Below are 12,534 nucleotides of genomic sequence, written 5' to 3'. Positions count from 1 at the left end.
CAACAGCTGGGAGGAGAGACAGTAAGAATTCATTTCCTTGTAAACATACAGAAAGGCAGTTGTGAAGACTATCTATCCCTACAGAGTCAAACAGTCTAAGAAACCCCTCGTCAATAAGGTCCCACGAGGACTCCGGCCTGGCAAATCCTCGGGTGGGACCCGAGTCATTATGCACCCAAGACAGGAGCTCCGTGCAGCCGTGCGCCCAGAGAGAGAGAGCCAGGTTGGTGCCATCAGCCACTGGAACCCACCGAGGGGTTTAGACCAGCACAGCTCGGCGGGTGTCCCGGGAGCAGTGGGTCCCCACTGAGTGGAGACAAACTGGCACTGGAAAGGAGGGGCTGAGCGCTGACCACTGGCGGCCCCCTAATTGGAACCCGACAGAGCGAGGGCTGAAACTCGGCCTGAGAAGCAGGTGCTGAGCACGGCAGGTGGAGTGCCCCCACGAGAGCACGTGGAAGACGACAACGTGGGGAAAAACCTTCGCAGAGGTGCAGATACGCCCACGCCAGGAGCACTGCAGAGGGTCCAAGTCAACAGGGAAGCACAACACTGATGGTGCAAAATGACTTTGCAGATTTCAACTGCTCGGAACGTGCAGATTCTCACAACAGCTGCACGCTGGAAGATATGGAGGCGCCGTCCTTCCCCCTCCAGAGGAAGCTCGAGGAGCAGGCCCTGGCTTCCCTCGCCCTCCTCTGCCCAGCCCCAAGGCACCTCCCGCTGCTCACCTGGGCCCCTCGGTCATTGACCAGCTCCACGGACCACCGGCCCTCGTACTGGATCCACACGAATATCCCGCCGTCCGCATCGCATGTGGCCAGCTTCTGGTATGGCTCGTTCCACCTCACCAGCACGACCTGGAAGATGACCAGGAAGACATTTACTGCAGAGAAGGAGCCTGTGGGCATGGAAGCTGTTCACGAAGTTATCAGACCCAGAACTAAAGAGAAAGTGCAGTCAAAGAAAGGACTCAAGGAGGATGGGAGGAGCGGGGAGAGGCCTGGGGGGCGGATCAGCAGAGGGAAGGATGGATGTGTCTCAGGGACTGGCCCACATGTCAAGGCTTCTTGACAAACAGCGGGCATCTGAGCAAACCATAATAAACTCCAACACGAAAAACGGCCACCGCCATGAAAACAGAGAACAAGCCAGGGCCTGCCTGTACCCCCACTGCCTCCCGCAGCACCAGATCACTCCTCTGATGGTCCCGTGTGGTGGGAAAGCAATTTTCTCAAAATTCATTGTGTATCTGAATCGGGGGCTCTTTATTTAGCATAGAAAGAAGAAAGGGTGGGGCCTATTTAACCTCATTTTTTCCCCAAAGTGAAACTTTCTATGTCTTTTCCAAGACTACCTTATTTCCAAATAGTTCAGCATCTGAACACGCCAATTTGGAAAAAAATACACAGTAGAAATAAGTTGCTTGTGATTTATCACAGAGGAAAGATGAAGAAATAATTAACTTCAAAACTGATGCATGTAAAAACTTAATTTTTAAATTTGATAAATTCTGAATCTGGACAAATCATTTTCATCTTTCTCAACCATCACTCCCTCAGCTACAGGTGGACCCTGCTAGGTGGTTGGTGGCATCGGCCCTCACAGAGCCCAGTAAAACCTGCAAGGACACGGGGCTATGAAGTGGTCGCAAGAAGACACAAAACCAGCACCTGGGGTCACTATGGGGCAGGTTCCAGAGTGTGGCCTGACCCGCCTGTGCTGGTGACTGAGATTTCATTCATTCAGCTCTTTTTTAAAACTGCATAAAGAGAGGAAAGGCTGCAATCTTCTGAGACCTGGCCATCATCAGCCAATCTAACCTGGTCAGTGGCCCCCATGCCAAGCGGATGCAAGCTCTCCACGGATGTAGGCACTGCCCACTGCCTGCCGCTGGCCCATCTGACCCTGTCCCTCCGCCAGGACCGCCTGCCTCACTCTGGTTGCCGCTCTGCAGGTGCTGCCCTCACTGCCCCCCACCTCCTGTGCCCACGGATCCAGGCTCCCTCTGCCCCAGAGCCCTGGCCACCTGAGGGATGGGTGGAGGCACCCTCGCCTCTGAACACTGATGCGCAGGAATGCCGCGAGCATGCCAAACAGCCCCGTGTAAATTATGAGTGTCATTCGGCTATAGCTTTGAACGGTGGCTGAAAACTATTGCAAGTAGGTTATTTTCAACTCCCAAAGGCATTTTTAACAACAGCCAATAATACTGACTGACTGCTTATTACCAACTGTTAGGTTGCGAGGGTAGGAGTTAAGAAATCCTGGTCCGTGTGGAGTTCAGTTCACTGAACAGGCATCACATCCTGCTCCACATGCAGAGCTGGGAACATATGACAGACAGGAGGTCGATGGTGAGGAGCAACAAATCCAGACCCATTATCTTAAAGTCTAGTTTCTAAAGGGGCTTCCCTGGTGGCTCAGCAGTAAAGAATCTGCCCGCAATTTGATCCCTGGGTCGAGAAGAACCCCGGAAGAAGGAAATGGCAAATTGTTCCAGTAGTCTTGCCTGGGAAATCCCATGGACAGACGAGCCTGGTGGGCTATACAGTCCCCTGGACCACAAAGAGTCAGACACGACTGAGAGACTAAGACTTCCACTTTTAACTTATTCTAATTTTTAAAATTCTATATTTAGATTACTGATCCAATTCTTAAGTGTCTTTAAACGTACCAAATGTGTCATAAAATCTAGAATTTCCAAGCAGCCAACTTCATAAACTTCTTTCAGACCCACTGGTGCCTGGCCCGAGCAGTGCTCACCACAGCGTGCCACAATCTGGCCCCGAGACACGCTCACCATCCAAGCCCACCGCGACTCGTGCATTTCAGAACAGTGACGGGAGGACCCAGTGTGACAAATAAGAATGTGACCGCTTTTAAACTATTTACATTAAATACGGTGAACATTACTACTACGGTGAACTATCTACTATAGTCTTCCTTACAGAATAGTATTTTGATGACAAGGCATCATCATTCAGAAAACAGAGGCGAGTCCCATTTTCTATACTTTCGCCTTTTTCCTTTAACATGCATTGCCACATATGGTTGCATATTTAGTTATCATCATCAGTAAAACCTCTCCTTCAGAACAGCCTGCATAGTCACAGCATGACATGGACACAAAAGAGCAGAGGCAAAAAAAATATTTTACAGTTATTTCTAACATTAAAAATGTCTTGGTCTTGTGGTAACACTAGTGGGTGTTGGACAAACAAAAAGTTCACAGACTTGACTTCATCTTTTCGTAATTCCTGATGAGTTGACACTCAGCAGTTAACAGATGCAGCCCCCATCCACACACTACTTTGTTGGGAGTGTAACCAGTGTAATGGAATATAGGTGGGTTGCTCCCCTACATTAAGAGAAATCTTTCCAGTGACTCTTGGTTTAAAAATAAAGTTTTCAAAGGCAGTGTTGTTTCCCTGGGTTAGTTTTCTCATTTCCTCTTTCGTCTGTGATTCCGAGCCGCCCGTCTTATCTCCCGGCAGCTTATTTCCTGTTCTCCCAATCCCTCCAGTCTGCCTGGCAGAGTCAGGACATACCAGAGTGCTGAGGAACTGCCAAGCAAGTGGGGCCAGCTGGGTTCTCAGTCGCCCAGATCACACAGGAGGGCGCTGAGTAGCTGCCCAGGCGTTCCAAGGCAGAGCCTTCCTTCCCTCTTAGAGGAAGATGGGGCTCCTCTTTGCTATGGGCACAAAAGAGCTCCAGCATTAAGAATGTTAGGTGAAGCGTGCATTCTACTGAACAGAATATAAGTCAAGTTTTGACTTAGGTCTTTGATTATTCCCCCAAAATGTCAGCCTGTCACCCTCTCCAAAATAAGATTTCTATTGTTTTATAGTTATTCTTATCAATAAATACTTACGGAGGAATTCCCAGTAAAAATGCAATGCAGGTCTGTGGAAGGGCTCTTTGGGTTGTACTGTAATGCCCTCAATAAGTCACTTCACCTCCTATTCCTGGCACTATTTTTAGATAGAACAAAGCCCTAGTGTCAGCTAATCCACCTCAAGGATGTTCATCTTTTGAGACAGGAACCCTTCAAATGGTGTTGGTAGAAAAAATGATGCTTTTGAACTGTCGTGCTAAAGAAGACTCTTGAGAGTCCCTTGGATAGCAAGGAGATCAAGCCAATCAATCCTAAAGGAAATCAGTCCTGAATATTCACTGGAAAGACTGATACTGAAGCTCTAATACTTTGGCCACCTGATGCAAAGAACTGACTCATTAGAAAATAAGACGCTGGGGAAAGATTGAAGGCAGGAGGAGAAGGGGATGACAGAGGATGAGATGGTTGGATGGCATCATTAACTCGATGGACATGAGTTTGAGCAAGCTCCAGGAGTTGGTGATGGACAGGAAAGCCTGGCGTGCTGCAGTCGATGGGGCCACAAAGAGCTAGACATGACTGAGTCACTGAACTGATGATTCAAATGTTCCATTCTAAAACAAGGAAGTTAACCTCCTATATCTGGAAGAACACAGATAGACTACAAAGGCATCTGATTCTCAAAACAGCCTTGTACCTGGAGCAGGCATTCCCATCTTCATTTTATAGAAAAGGAAACAGGTTCAGAGAAGTTCCTTTGCCCACAGCACCCAACTGGCGGGAGGCAGAGAAGGGCTCGGAACCAGGCACACTCATCCCTGGTTCTTTGTATCATCCTAGTTACAAAGTGAAAGTCAGGCATAATCATTTTAGGAGCCTATTTTGGGGGGAATATTGATTCATGCTAGGGAAACGATTGTATTCGTGAAGAATACTCAAATGGTTTTTTAAAATTAGAATGCTGAAATATCCAGTCTAGAATTTTTGACCATCCAAAATGAGCTGCAAAAAATTGTTCAGAAGGGCTTCCCTGCTGGCTCAGTGGTGAAGAATCCGCCTGCCAATCCATGCAGGAGACATGGGTTCAATCCCTGGGTTGGGAAGATCCCACACGCCGTGGAGCAACTAAGCCCATCTGCCGCAGCTCTTGAGGCCCCAGTGCCCTAGAGCCCATGCTCTGCAACAAGAGAAGCCGCTGCAGTGAGACACTTGGCGCCTCTCACACACAGAGCGGGCCCTGCTCGCCACAGCCAAGGGAATCCCATGCAGCAACACAGACCCAGCACAGCCAAAAATAATCATCAATAGAAAATAAAGAATTGTTTTACCGTTGAGAAAACTAGAAAAACAATCTTGGGGCAGAATCAGGAGACATAAGCACAAATGATGAGAAGCCCGTGAGAAGTACGTGAAAGAGAACTTTCTAACAAGGAGCAGGAGTGCTGCCTATCCGTGGAAGGGGCTGTCTTCAAAAGGAACCTGGAACACTGGAAACAAGAGGCGGGGCAACCAGCTGCCAAGGGTACCTGGGAGCAACTCATCTAAGGGGGTGTGGCAGGGGGAGTACAACTAGGGGACCTCCATATCACCATCCATCCAACTCCAAGACGACAGATCAAGGTTAAATGCGGCCTTGGCATCAGTGATGTTACGGCCTCAAAAGAAAAAAAAAGGCTGATTTAAGCTCTTAAGCATCTACCAAGTGATAAACTGCCACTAAATTCGCTGAAGGGAAATTCAATTATTAAAGTAGTTAACTTGGCTATTTGAATTAAGGTTTTATATATTATATATTATTAGTACTCTTTGTCAACCAGGTGTGTATTTTAGTGATTTATAACACACGTAACCTAGTAGATTAATTTTCAAGATGTTCCTCTCCAGCTCTCAGAGCAGCTACGACGGCCAGATTCTCAGCATCTTGCTCTTTAAAATCCCTATCTCTCAGCCCAGCACACCGAGCATTTGGTCAGGAAACAGCACTGCTCCGGGCACACGGCTAGGCTAACAACTGAAGACAGAACCTCAGCTCACCCCCTGACAGGCTGATGCTGACCCCAGCCTACAGCAGGCCTCTCAGCTCCGGGGAGCAGGCCACAGCTGGAACCAGGAAGCTTCTCACTGACCACAGAAAGCCCAAGTGGCAGTCTGCTCTCTAACACCCTGCAGCTTCACTGTGTCTGAAAAAGGAAGTCAGCCTAGACCATTTCTGAAGATCCCTCCAGCTCTAATACTTTGACACCCTGAATTCTATTTGGACAAGTACTAAACAAATATGGCATACCTACTCCTAAGTGCAACATCCTACAAAACTTAAATACTGATATATTTACCCCCCAAGAGAAACATCTAGCACATGGATCATGACATACCACCTGGTAAGAGGGTGCGTAGTTGATGGGAGGGGGTGTAGCTGAGCGAATATGTTATCATAACTTGATTCAGAGTCTGACACAAAATACAAGTTTCTTCCTAAGTGCTTGCTTATGATTTTTAAAACATGAGCGATGTTGCATTCTAAGTAATTAGTTCAAGAGTTACATAAAAACCGAGTCTCCATGTATAGTGACAGTTAATTTCATGTGTCAAGTTCACTGTGCCCCTTTGGATTTTGGAGGCTACATGTCCCTAATTTGAGTGTGACAATCTGGCCTGTTTACCTAGTGACCCAAAAGGCTGATGATTTTGAGTGGGGTCCAGAAGGAGAGCTCCTCATAGATCAGGCCACCGTGTGATCTGCTCTGTGGCCCAGGTCACGTGATACAGCAGATTCAGTGGTACCCAAAGCATCAGTGTCAGAAAGGGGTGCTATCTGGAGCCTTTGGTGGAAGAATCTCGGTGCAGGCCTCGGGGTTTAGAGCACAGCCCTGCCATCTGACATAGACAACGACTCTCCTTCTGAGAAACAGCTCTTGGCCTGAAACAGACAAAACACTTAACCATGGTCCAGCAAGTCTCCATGAGACCTGAGCTGCCCATCAGGACCTGACCTGGGTATTACCTGACCACCAGTCATAAGTTAAAATATCAACATTTTGGTCAAAACTCATATGTATTTTTCCTTTTTAATCTTTTTTCTAATCACGGAAACACACACTAAGTAAAACTCAAATGTTACAGAAGCATATAAATAGAAAGTGAACATTTCTTGAAACGCTGTCTCAACTATTTGGCACGCATTCCCTGAGAGTCGTATCTCCCGTTCCCTGGTGAACAGACCTGCATGACACCTTAATCCAAATAAACGTGCATCCACCCTTCTCTTTCTAACAGCAAGTTTCTCACATCACTTCCCAATGACTAACTCCATTTCCTGTCATAATCTCTGCACACATTATTACCTTGCCTTCAAAGAATTTCCTATTCCTCTATTTTGTATTTAAACTGAACCACAAACTCATGGACCGCTTCTGCTGTCTGTCCCCACATCACAAGACCCGGGTGCCTGGGAAGAGCAGCTCTTTGGTAAAGAGCTCGTGTTAACCAGCCAGGACTTGCTCAGGAAAGTGACAGGAGTCCTCCCCCGAACACACCACTGGCTCATCTTCATCAGAGTCCCTCAGGGTCCTCCCGAAGGTCTGTCCCACCAGAGGGCTCCTGAGGGCTCCAGGAACTGACTCAGTTTCCAGTTAGATGAGAGACCCACCACAGGGGTGAGTTTACTGACTTTCTCAGCAGACAGCCGCACGAGGGCACAAGCCAGCCGCTCCTGGCCACTCGGCCTCGAGACACAGAACGCACGCGAGGACCAGAGTCATACGAGAGCCACAGAGGAGCTGGCCTCCCATGGGGAGCTTTTCCGCCCAAATTACCCTGCACCTGCTCCCCACCTCCTGCTCGGCCATCCCACACTGAACCGCCACCTTCAGTATCTCAGGGCCGGGCACAGTCCCAGGCCGAGGGTACTGCCTGATTGTTGTTTGAATGGATTCCAAGTAGAAAAGTAGTGCACTCAGGGATGGAATTACAGACTGGTGTTTAGTTTTGCCTTTTTATTGAAATATAGTTGATTTACAATGTTGGGCTTCCCTGATAGCTCAGTTGGTAAAAAATCCACCTGCAACGCGTGAGACCCGGGTTTGATTCCTGGGTCGGGAAGATCTGCTGGAGAAGGGATAGTCTACCCACTCCAGTACTTGGGGGCTTCCCTTGTGGCTTAGCTGGTAAAGAATCTGCCTGCAGTACAGGAGATCTGGGTTCGATCACTGGGTTGGGAAGATCCCCTGGAGAAGGGAACAGCTACCCACTCCAGTATTCTGGCCTGGAGAATTTCACAGACTACATAGTCCATGGGGTCTAAAAGAGTCAGACACAACTGAGCGACTTTCACTTTCACTTACAATGTTGCATTAGTTTCGGGTGTACAACAAAGTGATTCAATTATATACATACACACTTTTTCAGATTCTTTCCTTTATAGATCATTATAAGATATCGAGTACAGTTCCCTATGCTATATAGTAGGTCCTTGTTAGTTATAGTAGTGTGTATGTGTTAATCTCAAATTCTTAAATTATCCCTCTCCCCTGCCTCATTTTTTTTCTTTTAATCAGTTAGCAGATAGCATTGACTATAGCTATTGTTTCAAAATTATTTATATCACAAAAATTAAGTGAAGAATGAAAATAGAAAGGAAAACAGTACAGTTTTATACTGAAAACCACAGTCGCATTAAAATTAACTGAACTTTCTCTGACTTCGCAGTTAAAGGGAAGGAAACCAGAATTTTAAATACTCTCGTTAGAAAATCCTTGGATGCATCTCACTGTACATTTGGTTGCATTTCAACTTTTTCTGAGACATGGTTATTATGAAGATAACACCATATGGAAGAAATGAATCATCTGTGGGAGGTCAACTCAGAACTGAGTTTTGGACGATGTTTGTGCTTTTGAAGTTCAAGGCAGCACAAAAGAATTCTATTTAACTTGTCCTCAGAGCATCCCTGGGAACCTTCACAACTTTCTCAGTAAGTCAGGGAACATTCTCGTTCAACAACATACATCCAAGTTTTATCCAAGGCCTTCCCATGACTTCTCTCTGAGCCAGCATGAAGACTCAGGCTCCTAAAAATCATCCTGAATACCACACTGCTTTTGAGAGATTAATTTTAACCACATTGTGGTACAGATTGAAACACTTATACAAAACCAGATGGTCACTGAGAACTATAAAGAAGTCACATCCATTGAAAAAAAAAAGAAAATAAGAACAGTGAGGAGGTGCAGTCTCCACCACTAGGGTGACTCCAACGTAACAGTACAAGTTAGAAGACAGCACTCTAATTGAGCTAAGTGAGGAGCCCAGGCTCAGGCGAGCTTCGGACTGTGTGAGGAGTCTCTAGGTCTAGAGCACTCACTACCTGCTGAACGCTGCTAAGGCCTCACCCACACCCTCAGCCCAAGGCTCCACCACACAGGGGTCCCTGGAGCACCTTCAAATGGAAGGGCCCAGCACAGCTCAGGCTCTGGCACTCGCCATTGTCTGATATCTTCCGTTTAATTCTTGGGTTGTGGGAGACACTTCACATGAAGACCCAGAACGTGCGCAAAGGATGAAAGTGTGAGCACACATTCACTGAGCTCTGTCTGAACAACAGGTCAACCTGAACCTGGTTGAACAACAGGTGAACCAAAATTACCTGCAGCTGTTCTCTTCTCAACTGAGAGGCCTTACCGAGACCTTAGTTGCTGCTTGCTTACTTCAGCACACAGCCAAGAATACCATTTTGTCCCATCAATGATTCCATGTTAGGAAATGAAACCCCATCACTCTTTAAGTTACACAATGCACAGAAATACACAAAATAAAGATAGCTTAGGAGGGGGGAAAGCCCTGCTGAGCTGCTTCTCAAACTGAAGTATGACTTTCACACTTTAAAAGGCTAGAATAGAAATTCTGCATTAATAACTGCATACAAACCCACTACCAAGAGGATTTAAGTCATTTTCAACAATGCAATTATTTATAAGAGATACTGAGGTGGCAGACTGCAGCATTAATAGGCAAATGACATTGGGTTTACACCCCAATTAAAATGCCTAGGACACAGTGGAGGAACCTGAGGCACTTCATGTATTAATTGAGCATTTGCCCTGCACCAGACACCACGCTGGAGCTAGAGAGGCAGCCAAGTCTGGCACTTGGCTCACACGCTCGAGAAGCTCTCAGGACTAGGGGGCAGGCAAGTAAACTGTCCAGCCACCAGCTCAGTGAGGTGCTAGGAATGCTCTATGCGGAGGCTTTGTTAGCACAGGTCTCTGCAGGAAAGGCATTTTCAGGTGTCTCCAAACCCCCAGGGCCAGGGCACTGTTAGCATTCCCTGCAAAAACACTAATTATCTAGAATTCTTTCAAAAGGCAAGAGATTTCTGCCCAATACTCCCTTTTAGAGTGAAAATTGGGGTGGGCTTTTTGCCAGCTGCAAACAAAAAATTATAATTATAGATTCCCCAATATATTTGGCACTCGAGATTTCCCCTTCAAAATACTTCTCAGTGTTTCATTTCTGGGCATACGTGCCTCTGCAGTATAACTTACCACTAGATCTCAGTCAACAGCCTGAAATCCCTGAAATGTACTTTCAGTTCTTTTTAAACCTAAATTCCTAGTTAGTAACTGTATTTGCATTTAGTTCTATGTTTCCATTACTAAAGTTCAACTTTTTTCCATCTTGCTGAAGATCCATTATTCTACACATCTCTAGAGCCTACTGGCAGATGCAAACATAACATTCTTTGTGAAGGGAATTACCAAAGGCAACGTGAATGGTCAAAGAATTCAGCCACTGTTTTACTAACCTGTAAAGACAAGAGTCAACTCCATTCCATCACGAGTGCTACTAACCAAAAACAGGGCACATGCCTTGCCAGCCCCTGGTGAGCCGCATGACCTGCTGAGCCTTGGTTTGCTCAATCTGTAAACAGAGGTGTTAGCACGTGACCAACAGGACTGCTGCAAGAGCAACTGGAGAGAAGAGTCACCACCGTTCGGTTCTAGACTTGCCATCATCTCCTGAGTTCTTCACACGTGTCACCTCCCTTAATCCTCACGCAAACCCCCTATGGGGTGATGAGGACCATCCCCACTGCAAAGGTGAGGAAACTCGGTTTAGAGGTGCTCATCAGTTTCCCTCGAGTCTCTCAGCAAGTGGAGACAGAGCCAGCAATGACCCTGGTCGGTCAGACCCCAAAGCCTGTCTTTATCTCTGAACTGCCTGCCTTCCTCTTAGAGACGACGCATGCGCAAGTCTGGGGCCAGGGCCTGGGCAAGCCCCACGAGCAGCATCCACATTAGCGGCTGCTATTAAGAAGCATATCGGTTTCTAATGCTGGTGAGGAATCCTCAGCCCAGAGAGTGGCCTGGGCGTCATATCCCACCCATGTTCTCGTGAGCAGTAAAAACCCAGCCTCTGGCCTCTGTTCCAGCCCCGAGGGCCCTGCCTGTCCCAGCCTGAACCATGTGCCCTGCACCCCCTCACTCCCTGCCATTGGCTTGGCTAGGCAGTCTCCCAAAGCCCACCCCAAATGAGTGCGTCTGAGGTTCGCTCTCTGCCCAGCTCTCAGCAGGGAGAAAGCACACAGCCCTGGAGGCGACTGCGCCCTTCACCCTGTGTCTCTGGCTGCAGGAGTCGAGCTGGATCCCTCATCGAGTCTGGCCCCGCTCACCCCATGCCGCCTACTCCCTCTCCCCTGAGAGCCCCTCCTTCAGTAAACTGTTCCAACCCCCATGGGGCAACGACTCAGACCCCATCTCAGACTCTGCTTTGAGGGCACCAAACCAGAGATGCTCTGTAAGTTTGCAAGATGAGAAACTTGGTCAGTGGCTCACAAAGTCCTGCCCCAGGTTCAGCAGCACAGAACCACCTGGGAATTTGTGGGAAAATGCAAATTCTCGGGCTGCGGAAGACCAGGTGATCAGAAATTCTGGGTTGGGCTTTTGGGAACTCCTCGGCAGAGTCTCACAAAACCGGTCTGGGAGCTCCCTGGGCCCTGAAGGCAGGGCGGTGATGGCACCCAGGGACTGGAAGATGCTTCAGCTCCAGGTGCACCTCCTACCAGGCGCTTCAGGAAGGGCACTCGTGAGAGGCCTGAGCAGCAGGAAAACACACACACGCAGAAAGACACACACACACACACACACACACACACACACACACGGGAGAAGGCAACAGGGAGGGAGGGCCTCTGTGTGTGTTCAGAACTTATTTCTCCAGCAGAAATAGGAAAGGTAAGATTGACTTTGTAAAATTTTTGGTAAGAGCAAGGGATTGAATTGGAAAAGGGCAGCCATTTGCAGTTAAACTTTACACAAAGTCAAGAGAAGTCTGGGTCTTCACATTTACAGGGCTGAAAATTCCTGTTGTCCGGTGGAAGCCTGATCAACAGCCCCGGGGAGACTGCAGTCACATGGCTGACTCCTGACCATTTTGAACATGAGGTCATTTTTTAAGAGGACAGAAACCATTGACCAAAGACTCTAGTGAAGAAGAGCACACAGCCCACCTTGGAAGGAAAACGTGCCAGCACGAGGCAAAGAGAGCTGTGGTCCTGACCACATGGCAGAGGCCTCGCTGCCCCCCGTGGAGTCTCAGGACTGGCTCAGGGCTCAGCAGGCAAACCTCACAACCACCTCCCACTGACCCGGCAGCCCAGCTGCAGGTGCCCGGGTGTGCCCAAGGCAATATGCGGGATACGG

The 12,534-nt window shown here is 47.9% G+C and overlaps 1 protein-coding gene across 1 annotated transcript in view; it reads right to left on the bottom strand.

Moving 5' to 3' along the window:
- The window catches only part of TULP4 (tubby like protein 4), a 197,972-nt gene that overhangs the window by 66,690 nt on the left and 118,748 nt on the right, over positions 1 to 12,534 (bottom strand). The window contains exon 3 of the mRNA XM_018053415.1: positions 732 to 860. Coding sequence (XP_017908904.1) covers positions 732 to 860 — 129 coding nt within the window. The remainder of the gene's footprint in view (positions 1 to 731; positions 861 to 12,534) is intronic.

This window comes from Capra hircus, chromosome 9, assembly GCF_001704415.2.
Source record: "Capra hircus breed San Clemente chromosome 9, ASM170441v1, whole genome shotgun sequence".
Classification (NCBI taxonomy): Eukaryota; Metazoa; Chordata; class Mammalia; order Artiodactyla; family Bovidae; genus Capra; species Capra hircus.
The sequence above is the reverse complement of the archived record's forward strand: the minus strand, read 5'-3'. Positions and strand labels throughout refer to the sequence as shown.